Here is a 17,914-nt window from a genome sequence, read left to right as displayed (position 1 = left end):
CTATGAGAGAGGGGCCAGGGGCCGGACAGTTTGGGGGAGGGGGGGGGGGGTGAGGAAAGGGGAGAGGACGAGCGAGGGAGAGGACAGCAGGACACGTTGGAGAGAGAGACGGCAGACCACAGCTAACGATGCCAGATTGACAGATGCGAAAATGCAACGGACAGAGACTGACAACGCTAGACTGTACGCCAGGAAAAGAGATGAACGATTGCCAAACTCCAGATACAGAAGCATCACTCAAAAGAACGACAACAGTTCTGATGCAAGTCGCATGCCATGGTGAAGACGGAATGGTTCAAAACAACTTCAGTTATTAAATTCCCTAATGGAGCAGACCAAAAATATGACTACAACATTGTTCTGTTCAGATAAATACAATATTTGTGTGTAGGTAGGCATGCGCGTGTGTGTTTGTTTTGCGCGTGCGTGCGCTTAAATGGCAGGCTGTAGAAAACCTCCTTTACGACCTTTAAAGGTTTGTTGTCATAAAACCCTTCGTGGAGAGAGTCTGCACACACATCGTGATTAACCCTTGCCAGCTCAGCGTTGCAAAAAGCAACAAAGCCAGGTTGGGTGGGTTTAAATTTAGAGAGAGAGCTAACATCTGTCTCAATACAACATGATCCATGGATTGTTTTATTAACCTTAGAGTGCTATGAGACAATGTCACGCCAGCTCCAGTTCTAAACAGCTTGTACAGTGCAGAGGGTTCTGGTGTTCTGATGATCTAAACACCAGTATTTCCCATGCAGTGACATTAACAGGGTTGCCTTCGGGATAATCTCCAGGAGCCAGTCCCTGCTGGTTGGAAGTTTGTTTTGGTGAGCTTTCTTAGTCTGTCTTTGATGTCTGGGCTAGCCTAGCCTAGCTGGGCCACGCCCCGGCCTAATGTAGGGGAAATCCTGGGCATCACTCAGGCATTTCCTGTTCTCTGTTGCTAGCACAGCTAACACAGCTAAGGTGATACTGGAATACTCACTCTACTCAACACATCACAAGGGATCTCTGCCTTGGCCATCTTATCCCCTAACAAGCCTAATGCAGTCTGTTCTGTCGGTCCCTGTGTGTGTGTGTGTGTGTTGTGTGTAAACCTAGCAGGTTTACAGGCATCTGTCTGTCAGCAGTACCAGACTGTAGTTGCTGAGTTTACAACAAACTCTCCATTCATAGGGTTCTCCCCTGACAACGCACAGGAAATTAGCATCTCCTGTAACCACAGCAACCCCCCTAAACCTCCCCGCATTCTCCACCTCACATGTTCTTTTACTCTACTGGTAAACGAATGCGTGTGCGTGTGTGTGCGCGCGCGTGCTCGTGTCAGTAGCAATTCACCAGGTTACAGCGTGTGGTTCCTCCTAAATGTCAGCTTTTGTAAGCCTATGACATTTGAGCTTGTTAACATTCCTTCCTTCACTTCAATCACAGAAGGCCACTGTCCAACCCACAAACCGGGGGGGGGGGGGGGGGGTTATAGTACAGCAGGGCAAAGGGGGTGCATAGGGGGCGAGGGGGCATCTCCTGGTCGAGACCAGCCTGTCCCCATTCCTGCCTTTGTCCCAGTGACAGAGCAGATTCCTGCCGTTCACAGTCTGAGTCATTGTGAGGTTTTGGGGTTGGGAGGGGCGGCGACACAAACAAGCCCCCCTCTGAAAAGAGGTCCTGGGAGGACAAAACCTCCATTAGCCTCAAAGAGACGCGGTTCAACGCGGTCACAACACAATTGGGCAGTTGAAATGAAGGTGTGTTCCGGAAAGCCCTCTCGGTTGACGGCAGTTAATGCTGAGCATTTCAAAACTTAGACGAGGGTTATGCGGGGCGAATCAGCAAGAAGCTGGCAGACGACAGGCACATCCGAGTTGCAGTTCATGCTGTGAACAGCAGGGGGCAGCCCGAATAAAACATGCAACTGTGGTAGACATTGTCTCTACCTGAACCACGTACACTTCCACAGGTCTTCAGCATGACACATACATTACAGAGCAGGAGAGGAAGAGAGAAAGAAATAAAGAGAGAGAGAGATACTCACTCGTTATTGATGGCTGAAACTCCTCATCATCATCCAATGAGAGAACGAGCTCTTCTTCAAAAACCTGATTGGCCACAACAGAAATCACATGGCACAGATGCGAGTCAGCAGGTGGACAACACACCCAGGTACACACCATCTCTTTCTCTCTTGCCCTCTCTGTCTGTACACACACACACACACACACACACCCAACAGCACAAACTTCAACGTATACACACAGACACAAAGGCAGGACCGCCACATCTATCCCAGGGTGCTCCTGGGATTGTGTACTCACATTGTCCACAACGAGTTGGTCCACCTGGAGCTTCCCAGGCACATCTGAAAGCAGAGACACTGTGAGCTCGAAGACGACAGCCACGGGTTGACAGTGCCACAACACGCCTGACAGCCAGTGAGCTGTCAGTGAGCCGTCAGTGAGCCCACCACCAAAGCAGTAGGGCATCACATGGGGGGGAGGGGGGGGAGGGGGTTGATTTGTTGTAGAACAGATATAGCATGCTCAGTCCAGCCAGGACGGGGGGACGAGATCAATAGCAATGTACGCATCCTGTCTCCCCTGTTTACGTGTCGATATCAAGCCCATCGTCGCTATGGTAACCAAAACCAGGATTGGTTCAAACTGAAAACCGAGCGGTATATCTGGTGTGTTAGAGCGGCGTTGTGGTGAGAGTGCGTGCGTGCGTGTGTGTGCGTGTGTGTACTGTGGAGGTACACAAACACACAGAGCTCTTTGTGAGGGAGACTGATAGTTTGGGACGTACTCCCTTTCTCCTGGGAGGGATGTTTGCTTGTTAATGGCAAAGCTCCCACACAGAGGTACAATCACTGGATAAACACAAACACACCACCACATACACAACCATCCATGTAGGCAAACACATGACACAAGACGAGACATACAGAGTTAGAAAGTGAGCTAGTTAAAGAAACATAGGGAGACAGAGAGAGGGAGAGAGACAGAGACAGAGAGAGGGAGAGAGGAGAGAGAGAGAGAGAGAGAGAGAGAGAGAGAGAGAGAGAGAGAGAGAGAGAGAGAGAGAGAGAGAGAGAGAGAGAGAGAGAGAGAGGAATATAGATAAATATGGGCAGCACATAGGCCTCAGTGTATTCACAGACCCACAGTGTTTCAGACACCTCGAAAAGTCTGGAGTGTGAGTGTGTGTGTGTGTGTGTGTGTGTGTGTGTGTGTGTGTGTGTATGTGCGTGTGAGGACCTATAATCCCAGTCATATTAGGTCATACAGGATCTGGTCCATACACTCGTGTTGACTGAGGGAGGCCCACGGGACAGCAGTTTTCCCATGCAGACTATGGACACACATTCCACACACTCTTAACATCACAGGCTGTCTTCATCTTGGCTGGTTCGGAGAAGCCCGACTGAGTGTGTGTGCTCTGAGTGTCTGACACACACTCTTAATGCTTTTTCTTTTCTTTTTTGTTCCGTTTTTGGCCACACACCTACTCTCTTGTACGCGTACAGCTTGTGTGCTCTGTCTGGTTCATGTGGAGCACACACACACACACACGTGAAAGACGTGTGCTGGGCATGGTGTGGCCTGAGAGAGGGACAGATCTTCTCAGGCCAGTGCATCGTGGGTAAACAGCAGTGAGCCACCCTTTGTGTGCCTGAGGTAACTAGATCCTCATTAGGATCCTGGCTGGTGCACAAAGCTATTTGTGGACCAAGGTGGACCTGTATGGAACACTATGACCACCTCCAGTGGCTTCTCCAACTTCCTGTTTGAAATGGCTCATTAAGAACTCTTCCTTTTAAACTCGAAATGGATTTCAATTCGGAATTATTTTAATCTAAATTCTGAACTCAAAAAGTTTCAATTCCCCAAACTACGGCAAGTGATATGACTGCACGGTTTGAGAGGCCACCTCACCTGTATTACTGTTCTTGTCTTTGTCTCCCATTGTGCTGTGGAGGAGTTCCTCTCTGTCTCTGTGGTTCAGCTGAGCCTCACCTCTGAGCTCTGTGATCTGAAACACGGAGGGACAATACAGTGACCATTACTGAAACCAACAAGGATTCGTTTGACTGATGATGTCATTGATTCATTATTGACTCATTTGAAAATTCCCTTTTGGTTCAACTTGCTCATATCCTTTTTTAAATGACATTATGAAATGGATTAAATCCAGAAACAGCAGCGAGTCTTGTGAATAGGAATATTACACATTAGAGGTATTAAAAGTATAACATAAACCCCTCTCTTCTTATACAAATGTTTTTTCAGGGCAGCAACTTTAAACCTCTCCCAGAGTTCTAACAAAACTGTCATTGGTTGCAACTCAAGTTACAACATTATGTAACATATCTTCCGCACGGATCATAAAAATGTCATCATTTTCGCATTCCCTCTGATCATGTTTAAAGCGGGGAGTGTGTACAAACACGACAACCTGTAATTAACTCAAATTGACTTTTACAATGCATGTTCCTCATGCATGAACATGTTTAGAGACTGTTCACAACGGAATAATAAATGACTCCCACGAATACCTTTAGCTTAAGATACGTCTTCTGATGAATTATTGCATCAACCAAGGATTCCCATACTGTACGAGTCAGCCAACCTGTTGACATTCTACAAGCCCACTGACATCACCCATCAGACAGACCCCTGATCACCTGTCTGGTGATGTCCTGCTCCGTCAACCTGTCCCTGAGGAACTCCACACCATCCGGAGCGTTGCCCGCCACGACCCGCTGGGCCGTGAGGGTCAGGGAGTCCGACCTGGGACAGAACAGCAAGGCCCGGGAGCTGTCGGACCACACACAGCACACCCCAACGGGAGGGGCCGCCGTGGAGATAGGGGGGCTGCCGGACCGGGGGAAACAAAGAAAAGGGGGGGGGGGGGGGGTTGGTTTGGTTTGCTCTCTGTCCACTGCTGAAGCGGGAACAAACATAACGCCTCAGCACTTGGTATTAGATCCACACTCCTACACAGAATGCTAGAGATGTATTCTGGTTAGTCAGGACACAAGGAAGTTTTAGCTAGTCTAGCTTCTCGAATGATGACCTTGGTTGGTCAGAAACACTCTTTCACTCTCTGTAGCCTAATGGCTATATCGTCTTCTGTACGGGTTTGTGTTATGTATGGGTTAGACTCACGTGGCGAGTGCACGGAAAAGGGCGTGGTCTTCCCTTCTCTGGGCCAGCTGAAGGGGTGTGTCCCCCTCCCGATTGGGCAAGGTCAGTGCCCTCTGACCCCTGGGCTGTCGAATAAGGAAGCGGGAGAGATGGAGTAGCCCGAGTCGGACAGACAGATGGAGAAGGGTCTCTCTGGCCTGGAGGTCAGCTAGACAGGTAGTATAAAAAAGACAAAAGAGAAAAAGACAGAGAGGAAAAAAGAATGGAGAGAGAGAGCGAGAGAAAGAGAGAAAATGGCGAGAGTAAAATATTGAGCCTAAAACAACAGCATCATTTAACATTTAGATAGAAGTCCCCCAGATGAGAGGCTCCTTACTTTGATTGTTTCAAACTTAAATCATAGTGACTCGCTCTACCGTTGACTAATCACACCACACACACTGCTATTTACTTTCCATGTTAAACATCCTCTCCATAGATATAAGTTTACAGTCTTGGCAGTGTCTGGTGTGTATCTAACTGTACATGTTAAAACAAATCTATACTAATAACACACCAACTATTATTAATGATATGCAGCACACTATGGATGTACCGTATATGTGGCCCTTTGGCCATATGAACAATACCGTAGAAGGAGAACATGAATACCTGATAAATACCAAAGATACACACAGCTTTCTCATAGCTGGTGTTTATGCGGGGAGTGTTCTCCTCTTGCTAACGTAGACTATGACACACAAACACACACACACTAATGAGAACAGGTTGAGCGAGTTTGGTCCATGTGTTACAGAGGGGGCAGGTGGCTTCACCAGCATCCAGCGTCCACGCGGCCGGGCCTGGGTTAAGAAGCACACACTGGGTGACTCCAACACCAGAGCAGCACATGTTGGCCTTTCCATCAATTACTCCCCGAAGGGCTGAGAAAAAGGGATAGCGTTACCATGGTAATCCAGGATCTCAATTCCTGCTGGAGAAATGCTCTTTTTAGCTCTCCCTCTCTCCCTCTCTCCCTCTCTCCCTCTCTCCCCCTCCCTCCCTCCCTCCCTCCCTCCCCCTCTCCCTCCCCCTCTCCCTCTCCCTCTCCCTCTCCCTCTCCCTCTCCTCTCTCTCCTCTCTCTCTCTAATTGTCTCATTCACTCTGGTCCCTTCATCTCTTTCTTTTCTGTATCCTTACTTCTTGGTCACATTGTCTCTGTTACCTCCCTCCCTCTCTCCACTTTGTGATCGAGGCATACTTGCGTTGAAAGGCTCTGTCAGCCCCACAATGCCACTCGTAATTGTGACCCAGTTCGAATCACAACGTGGATGAGAACACAATCTTAACTGTGTCAGAGTTCAGCAGGGAGGAATTTTCGCTGACAAAACGTCCCGCAACATTAGATAAACCGAGTGTCGACCCGATCGTTTTCATCTCGGTTTGTGTCAGTGAACATGTCCAGTATCTCAACAGGGGGGGCAGCGGAGTTAAGAAAGCTGAGCTGGCTGTCCTCTGGTCACTAATGGGAGGTGACACCCAGGCACACAGACAATAGGACACCTCTACAGTGAGAATTTATTGTCGTGATTTAGCTCACACAATTGGTCCTGCCGCTTACGTAAGAAGCTTGGGGTTCACTTGACCTCTGCCGTCGCTAGAAGAAACTCTCCCCACCTGTGCCCCTCCTCTCCATGTGGCTGCTAGCCTCAGAAGGCAAAGCAATCCCTGTTGAACAGAACGTGTTTTCCAAAGCTGCGTGATGTACTTTCTGTGCTTGCAATTGTATGGCTGGAGTACCAGCCTCATCCGGCCTTCTGCCAGCTTGTTCTGTTTGGCAGGGAGGTGGCATTGTGCTGTGGTCCTGGTTTGTTGGTTGTCAGCAATTTCTTGCTGACTATTATCACCAATGCAATCACCACTGTGATCACAACAAGTAACCACCACAGTAACAACCTCTTTCATAGCCACTATTTGCAAATTTTGTGGGATCTTTTTGAGGGGCCATTTCTGAGTTTTGGGGGGAATTCATGGGAACATAGAAGAGATGCAGACATAAATAATTAATAATGGTTTCATTAAACAGGTTGTTTGCAATTAAACAAGTTTACATTATGAACACTCCACAACTAACATACTAATTCAAGATAATATTCTTGTATAACAGCAATACACTTGCTGTAATGTTGAAGAAGACTAGCAATACTAGCAAGCTAGCAAGGAAGAAACTAGATATATTATGCTAGGTATAAATATTATCAACAAATATATTCACCTCAGTCATAAAATCAATCCTTCAATAGTGAGAGTTTCTACAGAATTCCCATTAGATGGGGCTACTTTCACTAGGCTGTTAGCACTCAAATGACCTTTTTGTGTGTAAAAGGTCTAAATAAAAGTTTACTGTTGCAATGTTACAAATGTATTCAATATTAAGCTTGTACAATAACTGAAATAAAGGTGGCACAAAATCTCTCCAAAACAAACAACAACAAAAAATCTGAGAATTTTCAACCCCTTTGTAACCCTAAGCAACAATGGAGAAAAAAGTATTTTCACTGGAAAACATACACCAACCGTGGTAGCTGGTATGTGTAGGTGGCGGTACAGTGAGTAAGTGTTCCAGTAATTTTATTTGTGTGTGTTCAGGACGAGATGAAACCAAGTGAGACAGATGGGACCAGAAAACACCACTCAGAGTCTGAGCTGTGGGACTGAGCTCATCTTCCTGTCCATCACTAATGGCTGTAATTTCCACTCCTCTGACACACATGCACACATACATACACCTTTTGGAACACCTGCTCCTTTTACGATCACCCCTCGCTCGACTGGACACACGCGTCGGGTGACACAAACATGTAGCTAGATTTCAGGGAACTACCCCTAACTAAAGATATGACAATACTGGGACACACAAAACAAAGTTTCAACTTGTCTGCCATGCATAGCCAACATTCGACTGAATATTACAATTTACATTATATTTCTCTATCTAATCTGGGATAAAGCCTTTCAGACTATCTCCCTTGTCCACTAATAATTATAATCTATATGACTGATAGAGCTGAGTGGAAGATTTCGTTTTTTGAAGTGTCAAAAGGAATCAGAGGAGCCTGGTGAACCTGGAGCGACTCCAGATTCAGAGATTCAGATTCAGAGATTCAGATTCAGAGATTCAGATTCAGAGATTCAGTCCACGACGCACATCTTTAGCCTCCCTCAAAACAAATTAAAATGGAATCACATCCCGATCCGATTAAGCCTGAATATTGAGTGTCGACCTCTTGCCCGAACTGAGTTTGTGACTTAGAGCTGTTGTATTATGGGATGGGGAAGTTAGATGGTTACCTTCTCTTGGCTGGCTCCGCATGCTGCTCCACACTGGAGGATGATCCATGTTAGCCATGGCCAGGGTAATCCTCTCATCCATCTCCCTGAGCGCAACTTCATGCTCTGGGCTACATCCATCCACCACAGGCCCATCCTCCTGGTACCCCTGCCCAGGACAAGGTTCCCCCCCTGGGCCCCCAGTCCTGTCCTTGGCTCCACCCTCTTTGGAGATAATCCGCAGGACCTCCAGGTAGCTTTGGTGATTAAGATGGTCGCTATTGGTTACCAGGTACTCCACCACTTCCTGCACCGTATCATGGATGTATTTCAGAGAAGCTCTGCCTTCACATGGTTTGGCCAACCCTCTGGTGTGGCGGTAGGAGGACACAGAGACAGCCTCTGGGAGGTCGTGACCTTTAGAAGAACAGACCTGTCAGTCATGCCTGATTTGCACCGTTATTTCGTTTTCAAATAAACCTTGAATTCATAGGAAAGCAAAAGAAAGGAAAAGCGAAGGTCAAAGACCTTAGTCAGCGTTCTTAGTCAATGACTTTGGTCAACACTCCCCCTGAAACGATTCCTTATCCAAGGCGACCGAGCCCGAGGGACTCACCTGGAACCATGAAGCTCAGGGAGGCTCCGTCCTCTGTTCTCTTGGCCACGGTCACATGGGTGAGTCTGGAACCTTCTAGAACCACATAGAACTCTGCCTGTTCTTCTGCGTCCAGAACCTGCAATGTAACACGGGCCTCCACCTGGCCCTGAAGAGAGAGAGGAAGAGAAAGAGAAAGAGCGAGAGCGAGAAAGAAAGAAAGAAAGACAACAAGATAAATAACCTGAGTATCATACAGGCTTAGTCAACTACTATGCAGGGAGAGGTTTCAAGGAGGTCAACCAAGCCATCCATACAACCAACCCAACGCATACCTCAGTCACCTTATCAAGGCCGCCATTGAGAAGCTCCAGTCTCTCCACACAACACCAGAACAAAGTAGCTACATGTAAAAAAGAAACAGAACACTTTCCTGCTTGAGGGAATAAGGTGTGTCTGAAAGCCACCCCCTTTAAAAGGCCTTTTACTATTTCCAGTCTTTCTACAACCCTTCCTGTGCTTCCTGGATTGTAAGGGGCCCTTCAGACTTAATGGTGGAGAGAGGAGGGGGGGGGGGGGGGGGGGGGAGTAAAAGAAATAGAGCCCCACACTACCACCCCAAGGTCCTCCACTGTGGGAATGCCCCACTACACCTTTCTCAGTCCCCATTTTTCCGGCACCATCCGTTCATCTCTTCAGCCGACACTCAGGGATCGGCTTTTCTTTACTCGTACCTCTCTCGCCTCTGCCTTAATCCTGTTCCCCTCCCTTTTGACCCCTCTCTTTCCTTAGAACTCAGTTCCCCCCCCCTTCAAATGATCCTCCTCTTAATCCGTACACCGGTTCTTCTTTTTTCCCCCCCCAACAACCTTTCACTTTCTCTCTCCCTTTCCCCCCCGTGTCTTCCTCACCCGTCTCTTGATCACTCCTCCACCCTCTTTCCCTCCCTTCCTCCCTCCTTCACGTGAGGGATTTGGTTTCCCCCCCCCCCCCCCCCCACACACACAATTAGCGTGGCTGGAGGCCTCTAAAGACGAGAAGGGTGGGATAGAGATCACAGCAGCGACCTGATCCGTGCATGAAAGGCGGCCAATCGGACAGTGCTTGAAAAGTTGAGGAGAGACAGATGAAGGGAGGGAGGGATGGCGGGGAGGAGATAAGGATTGGGTCGAGGGCGAAGACAAGGAAGTGGGTGAGAGGGATGGCTTGACAGAAGGATGGAGGAAAGGAGTAGCGAAATGGCGAAGGGACGGCGATGGAAACAGGGACGAATGAAGGACTTGGAAAATGGAGACATGGAGGACGATGGAGGGCTGTAGGGATGGGACATCACAGTCAACCTCACTGTTCCTGCTATGAGTGATAAGTGGCAATGATTTAATGGGGCGAGTGACCCCCAAACAACATCATTAGAAGTGCTACAGGCCTCCAGTGGGCCTCGCTTTTGCCACAAGACTAATCACCAATCCTGAGGGAGCAGGGAAAGAACCGGGAGGCAATACAACAGCAGAGTACCGCATCCTACTGTACAAGAACAGGAAGAGATGAAAAAGGTGGTAGTGTTAACATGTCAATGAGTCTTTTAGTGCGAGAGAGCTAAGTGCGAGAGAAGGAAAACCCCCCCTTAGAGAAAGAAAAATTATTATTGAAAAAAACAGTAAAAAACATTTAGTCAACTTTCAGCAGTTACGCTATCAGAAGTCCGATGATTAACAGCCACTTAATCATCCATCTGGTCGTTAGGGAAGCAGGTAAAAGGAGAGTGAATGTCACAAGCTATCTCAGACAGCTAGAGAATAAACCACTCCAGATAAGACAGCAGAACCACCAACCTGGTCTAAGGGCGACAAACACCGGAGGCGATACTACAAGTCACAGGTGTAGCTGGTGAAGCCTGATGGGGGAGGAGGCCAGGAGGGGGTGGGGGGGGTGGGGGGGGGGGTTGGTGGTGGGGGGGGGGGGGTTGTGGTAAGGCATGCTTGTTTGTGTTTCGGAGTGAGCAGGTCACATGTCTGGCTGATTCATGGGTCTTGCTCCAGGGCTCCCTTCGCTTTATTATTTGACTTTGTGACTCTGCGACTGTGACGCAGTTGGATCGAGTGACATTTGAATAATTCACTTTGCGGTGAACTTCCCTGGGAAAGGTGTTAGGGTTGAAGAGCTATTCCCCGATGTGCTCATTATGGAACATGGTCTTCCATTCTGAGTCACAATGGACTGACTTCATGCTTATCTCTTTCTCATACCCTACAGCATATAGCTGTTGTGTTTAGCTCAAATAAATCTGAAAGTCTGTTGTTTCAAATTATACCAAAAAAGAAAGAGAGAGAGAGAGAGTGTGTGTGTGTGTGTGTGTCTGGGCTATCTGGTGTGATCTCCTGAGGGACCCAAACAGGTGACGTCATGGGAACCAAATCTACAGCAACAACAACAACAGGCTGAACAACAGTAGGTCCAATGAATTAGGTACAAGAGTGGTGTAGCCAAGAGAACGGCAAAACACAAAGAAGAATATTGAATATTCCAACAGTTCTTCTGTCCCTCTCTCTCTCTCTCCATCCCTAACCTTAATACAGTCCAATATTTTGTTATTCCCTTTGACTCTGTCTATTTCTCTGTCACTCCCTCTCTCTCTCTTTCTCACACACAAACTCTCTCCTACCTTCTCTCTCTCTCTCTCTCTCTGAGCACAACTTGAGCTCATTAAATCATGCATTAGAACTACTGGTCAGGTTTCTTTGTGCACTTTGAAGTTCAATCAAACTCTATAATCCTTCTAAGAAATAAAAACATGACTGCTACTGATGGTCCTTACTAAAAAAAGCTAATGGCTTTATACATGTGCTTTGATCAAAGATCACGTGGACAGATTTGATACAGTTTGCCCACCACTGACCAGGGTCTATAGGCACTGATAGAAAGCGAACACAACAACTTTCCTTTCATCTCACTTGAACGTTTGTTGGTCATTGTGAGAGTCACCTAAATTGGTCCCCTTATGTCTTTCGAGTATTCCCGAAGTGAAACACGTCACAAACATAGAAGAAGAAATACCTGTCTAAAAGCTCAGTGTACCGGAATAGAATTATTGTACATCTGAGCCTTCAGGGTGGTTGTGTGTGCATGTATGGATGTGTGTGTGTGTGCGTCAATGTGTGCGTGTGTGCACCAGTCTCTTCAGAGTCACATACCTCGTATTCAATTTAGTGCACTAATGGCACATTAATAAATTTATGAAAGACTGTCACTAAAACCTGCATCGCACCCATGCCTCTTTCACATCACAGAACACCGACTCTCAGCATAGATTCCTCTTACATAATAAGCTTAAAGCGAGACCTCAATTGACAGACAAGCTTAATGTATGTGTAAGTTCAACCTTTACACCGCATTTACGCCTCCGGACTGGTAATTTGAAGTTATCCCCACAGAGACCAAAGTATAGGCTATGAGCATTTGATCATGTTTGCTCACGTCAGCTCCCCAACTCTCTCAGGCTTATCTCGTAGATATAAAGAAATGACACACTGTGGTTTTACTACTCGTTTAACTTTGGTAAAGCCAGCACGGCAAATACGATTACCTTAGTTCTTGGACAACAAAAGATTTGAATCGTTAACCCACTCGGGCAAGATAAAAGGCGCCTTGTCAAGCTCCCAAGCAGTTCCCACTATCCCTATCAGTTCCACGCTGGCATCTGTTGGCCCTCTTGACTGGCGGCTACAGCTCAATCAAACCCATATTTGAATCATGTATATGTTCATCTATGATGTTTATTCCACAGGTAAATACAGATGTGCTTTTTCTGTTTTGGAAAAAACCTAGTTGTGCACCACTATGTGAGAATCTCCCTATCCACAGAGGGAGCACATCACGAATCAGAATTCGGTTTATTCGCCATGTATGTTATACAAACACGGAATTTACTGTGGCAGGGAGGTGCAAAACACTAAACTTATACAGATCTTAAATTAAGTAAAAGTACAAAAGTTTAATTATTTCTAAGAACTAAACAATCTAAGAATACAACAATTTAAATATAAAATAAAATATATATAAAAATTAGAGAACAAAGGTTGTGCTCTCGCCGAAGGCTTGAGCACACCCAATAAGAATAATGAGCAGCGTGAATGGTCAACATAGTGCAATCGGATACTGAGATAAAGTGGCTTATGCATACTGAATTGCCATTAGATGGACTTATAATAGTTAAATAAGTGAATGAATGTCAATGGGAGTCCTTGGCCTTGTTGAAGAGGCCAGTAGCAGATGGAAAGAAACTGTTCTTATGGCGTGAGGTATTGGTCCTGATGGACCGCAGCCTTCTGCCAGAGGGTAGTAGCTGGAACAGGGAGTGACCAGGGTGGGAGGGGTCGGCCACAATCTTCCTCGCACGCCTCAGGGTCCTCGAGGTGTGCAGGTCCTCCAGGGTAGACAGATTGCAGCCGATCACCTTCTCAGCAGTGCGGATGAGAAACTAGATAGAGCAGAGCATGAGACTAAGCTGTGAAGTACACTTGGACTTTCTGCTCAGCAATGGACAACTGATGGCATCATTTTCTCAAAACTTTATTGAGCAAGACGTTTGTACAAGACAAGGCACATTTAACCCGTCATAAAACAGACACCTTCTCAGCAGTGCAGATGATACGCTGCAGTCTGCTCTTGTCCTTGGCAGTGGCAGCAGCGTACCAGACGGTGATGGAAGAGGTGAGGATGGACTCAATGATGGCTGTGTAGAAGTGCACCATCATTGTCTTTGGCAGGTTGAATTTCTTTAGCTGCCGTAGGAAGTACATCCTCTGTTGTGCTTTTTTGGTGAGGGAGCTGATGTTCAGTTCCCACTTGAGGTCCTGGGAGAGGACTCCACAGTGTTGACTGGGGAGTCGCACAGGGTGATGGGGGTGAGTGGGGCTGTATTCTTCCTGAAGTCCACAACCATCTCCACTGTCTTAAGAGCATTGAGCTCCAAGTTGTTCTGGCTACACCAGGTCACCAAGTTGTCAGCCTCCCACCTATAGTCAGACTCATCCCCGTCAGAGATGAGCCCAATGAGGGTGGTGTCGTCCGCAAACTTCAGAAGTTTGACAAACGGATGACTTGGAGGTACAGCTGTTGGTGTACAGGGAGAAGAGCAGAGGGGAAAGGACGCAGCCCTGAGGAGATCCGGTGCTGATGGACCGGGAGTCAGAGACAGTGGGACGTTTGTAAAGAAATGCTTTAAAATGCAGCGAACGTTCAAGCATACCCCGGGACAATGTGTCAGACTTCTGCCATCTCTTAAAGCACGTCATAGCACTGATATGCAGCTTGACCTGTATAATAGGAATGTTTTTATTGTCTTCAAACAGCTTCAGACAGCTCACATTCCTTTCTTCTCACCCAAAACACAAACCAAAATACCATTCCAAACCCGGCAGAACATAAGGACACAATCTTCTAGCGAGTGATCTCTCAAAGCCAGACAAGAGTGGCACAAAGCCTGATAACCCCGTACATACACCTGGATAAACTGAGGCTGACACACACATTAGTGATTTCTCTAGGGATATGAGAGAGAGAGAGAGAGAGAGAGAGAGAGAGAGAGAGAGAGAGAGAGAGAGAGAGAGAGAGAGAGAGAGAGAGAGAGAGAGAGAGAGAGAGAGAGAGAGAGAGAGAGAGAGAGAGAGAGACTTGAGCTCATTCAAAAGAACTCAATAAATCATATTTCTTTTTTTCCCCCCGCACGGCTCAAACCACAAACCACCTCCTCAGACACAACCAATTACACACGGAGCGCTGGCTGCCGATACCCACCACTCAATACTACCATTTGTCAATTGTTCTGCGCCGCCATTTCTGATGCGAGCCAGACTGGGCCGTTTCTGCACAGGTCCTTCTTAAATCTTTTAACAGGCCGGTTACAATAACACTCTCTTACTCACACACACACACACACACACACACACACACATCCACTTCGCGGCGCATGCACACATACATGCATAAAGCCTGGCATTGAGGCCTGGACCTCATTGACGAGGGAGTGTGCTGAGTTGCTGTGTAGGGACCCCAGAGTGGCAGGGTGGGGCCAGTACTTTCCTCCCAGGTCAGCAGTAAAGTATATGTTCAGAGAGGTCTGTCATGGCACACATGCCTACACCAAGAAGGCTGCCAGAAACCAAACGAGGTGTTACATCTCACTGATCGCACATGAATATTAGAGGTTATTTATTGACTTGGTCTGTGCCTCATTCCCTATGGGAAACCCCATTGGTTGAAACCTTAATGACCTCTGGTTTTCCGAGAGGTTAACACAATCTAAACATGTATAGCTGTGGGTGTGTGCGCAAGACAATAAATATACCAACATAATTAGACCAAATGGTGGCTGCAGGCACAGACTCAAGAGGTCGGTTGAAGGTAAACAGTGTTGGAACCAAACACGACTTCAACAAAGAGGGAGAGCTAGGACCGTCCGTAAAGGCTTCAATCTATGACTTCGTAACTGACCCATTAAACACATGTGCGTGACTGTAGTGTGTAGTCACCTACGGTCGGCTCACTCTACGGACATTCTGAAACAACCTTGAAAGAACGGAGAGTAAATGTCTCCAGGACCCCCTCCAGAACCGATGACAGAGCTAAACAAACAGACACTCTCTCCTGCCTGCAGAAATCTGGCAAAGATTCAGTGGCCGGCCCACCCAGGCTCCAAGCCATGAGATGGAACACACACACCTATACAGTATCCACTCACATAGACAGAGACGCAGAGAAAGAGAAAGCAAGACACAAAGTCAATTCAAAAGAGTGAGAGAGAATCAAATACAAATGGCAAAGAGAAACTTAAAGAGCCATTTTGAACGAAATGGACATGATGCTCCAAAAACCACCACACTCTGATTCACTCTACAATAGGAAACATACAGTTTGGATTGACCCACTGAAGAAACATGACTTATTTGGTCCGGGCTTATATTCTCAGAGCCAATAAACAATAAATGGACCTTTCATTCCTGTAAACTCACTCTCTCTCTCTCCCTTTCTAGCTCCTATTACCGAAGTCCCCCCCCCCCCCCCCCCCCCCCCCACCCTCAACACACACACACACTCACTCACACATATAAGGGCAGATTCTGGCTGGGCAGGAGCACACCTTGCCATCTGGTGTGCAGGCGGTGGTGAGGGGGATCTGAGTGGTGGGGGGGAGAGGGTCCCAGGGGACAACACACAGCAGGATACAGTTTCACCTGAGCCCCCCTCCCTCCCACACACACACACACACACACAAGGACAGCCAGTCAAGAAGCTGTAGAAAGAAATGGGGGGGGGGGGGGATGGTAGAGAGGGAGTGAGAGAAAAGATGAAGTAGATGAAGTTGAGATGTAAAAGACGGAAGAAAGATGGGAGACACACACACACACACCCACACACAAGAGCAAGGACAACTTTTCTGAATGGGGAGAGGTCATACTTACATACAGAGGCGCCTCTCTGCGGTCCAGCTCCATCCTCTGTGCATCTGATGGAATTCTGGGAAGAAAACAACAGCCACATACTAAGTTATTACACAATAGTACTTTCTGCAGAGTAACTTCTCTGTGAACCTGCCCAGCAATAACGCTACCAAGCACGGGGATGTCCTCTTCTGACATTGGGCATCCAAGCCACTGATATTACATCTGACCTGCTATACTCTCATAGTCAAGGAAAACGGGCAGAATCACAAGGCTCTACGTGTGACCCCGTCTAATCCTCTCTTCTCTCCACAGTATTTGGGTACACAGTGTCTTAACATGAAAGACCATCATCCTTGTAATATTCTTCTCTGGCATTCATTTAGTTTCCATGAGAAACTCGAGAAAGCTGATGGTTATCTGAGAAATCAAGACTTGTAAACTACTTTGAGTGTGCCTGTGTCTGTGTGTGTGTGCGTGTGTGTGTGTGTATCTGTGTCTGTGTGTGTATCGCCAGCGACAGGAAACAGCCATGACTGTCTGAGTCCTGCTGCTGTAACTGTAGAGAGCCACGAAGTGCACACACACCTGATCGGCTGTGACCTCACCCAGGTCTGTGAATACTGCATGGACAGCCCCACATAGCAGGGCTCAGTCTAGTCTCTGACGGCGAGAAAGCCAACACTCAGAAACTCCCGTCACCATGACAGGTTGGCACCTCTGGCCTGTCGATTTGATCTGATCATTTAGGTTGGAATAGGCTAGAATCCAGAACATGAGCTACCCTCCTCCTTAACTTAGCTGTTTTGATTATTCTTACTGCAAATGTGTGTGTGTTCAATAAATCTACTGTTTGTGTGACTTGAGTATATATTTTAGTGTGGAATGATCTGGAACAAGGCTACACTATATCCAGCATCTGCTGATGTGCTTCCCAAATTTGCATGTTTATTTTCCTATGAGGAGCAGGGTTGAAGTCCAAACCTTTACACTCTCCCAACATTACAACCCCAATATAGGCTGAAGCCATTAGCAGTTAGGTCCCAGGGGTTTAGACCCCTGCATCCACAACTAAAATGTTTATGTCGACCAGGATGAGCAGGATATGTCTTCAGCATGTTTCTGAGACACAAGGTAAAACAAAAATGTGACGGTTCTAAGGAAATACAAGGACGTGATCCGAGTTGATAGACCTGGGAGCTTTTCAATGGTTGAGCTAGCGAACGAGCTAGCTAGCCGTTTGGCATGTTCAAAAGGCAGTCAACACAAGTCTAAGGTGTGTGTGAGGGAGGGAGCAAAGAAGAATATGAGTCTCGTTTCACTGCTCCATAAGTGAAGCCTAGCCATAGATCAAAGGGTATGACGTGACAAGCTCCTGTCGGTTTGACATCCAGTATGTGTCGAGTCACTTAGGTGTAGAGACCTGACCCCTGAC

At 47.1% G+C, this 17,914-nt stretch overlaps 1 protein-coding gene across 1 annotated transcript in view; it reads right to left on the bottom strand.

Annotated features, from left to right (window-relative positions):
• Positions 1-17,914, bottom strand: part of arhgef28a (Rho guanine nucleotide exchange factor (GEF) 28a) — a 43,849-nt gene that overhangs the window by 24,494 nt on the left and 1,441 nt on the right. Inside the window, exons 2-9 of the mRNA XM_067251011.1 lie at positions 16,501-16,555; positions 9,062-9,209; positions 8,467-8,862; positions 5,157-5,343; positions 4,673-4,862; positions 3,924-4,020; positions 2,307-2,350; positions 2,027-2,090 (exon numbers count right to left, since the gene is read on the bottom strand). Of these exons, the coding sequence (XP_067107112.1) occupies positions 2,027-2,090; positions 2,307-2,350; positions 3,924-4,020; positions 4,673-4,862; positions 5,157-5,343; positions 8,467-8,862; positions 9,062-9,209; positions 16,501-16,533 (1,159 nt within the window). The 5' untranslated portion in view covers positions 16,534-16,555. The remainder of the gene's footprint in view (positions 1-2,026; positions 2,091-2,306; positions 2,351-3,923; positions 4,021-4,672; positions 4,863-5,156; positions 5,344-8,466; positions 8,863-9,061; positions 9,210-16,500; positions 16,556-17,914) is intronic.

This window comes from Osmerus mordax, chromosome 14 (assembly GCF_038355195.1).
Source record: "Osmerus mordax isolate fOsmMor3 chromosome 14, fOsmMor3.pri, whole genome shotgun sequence".
In the NCBI taxonomy this organism is placed as follows: domain Eukaryota; kingdom Metazoa; phylum Chordata; class Actinopteri; order Osmeriformes; family Osmeridae; genus Osmerus; species Osmerus mordax.
This window is presented reverse-complemented; position numbering and strand designations above follow the sequence as displayed.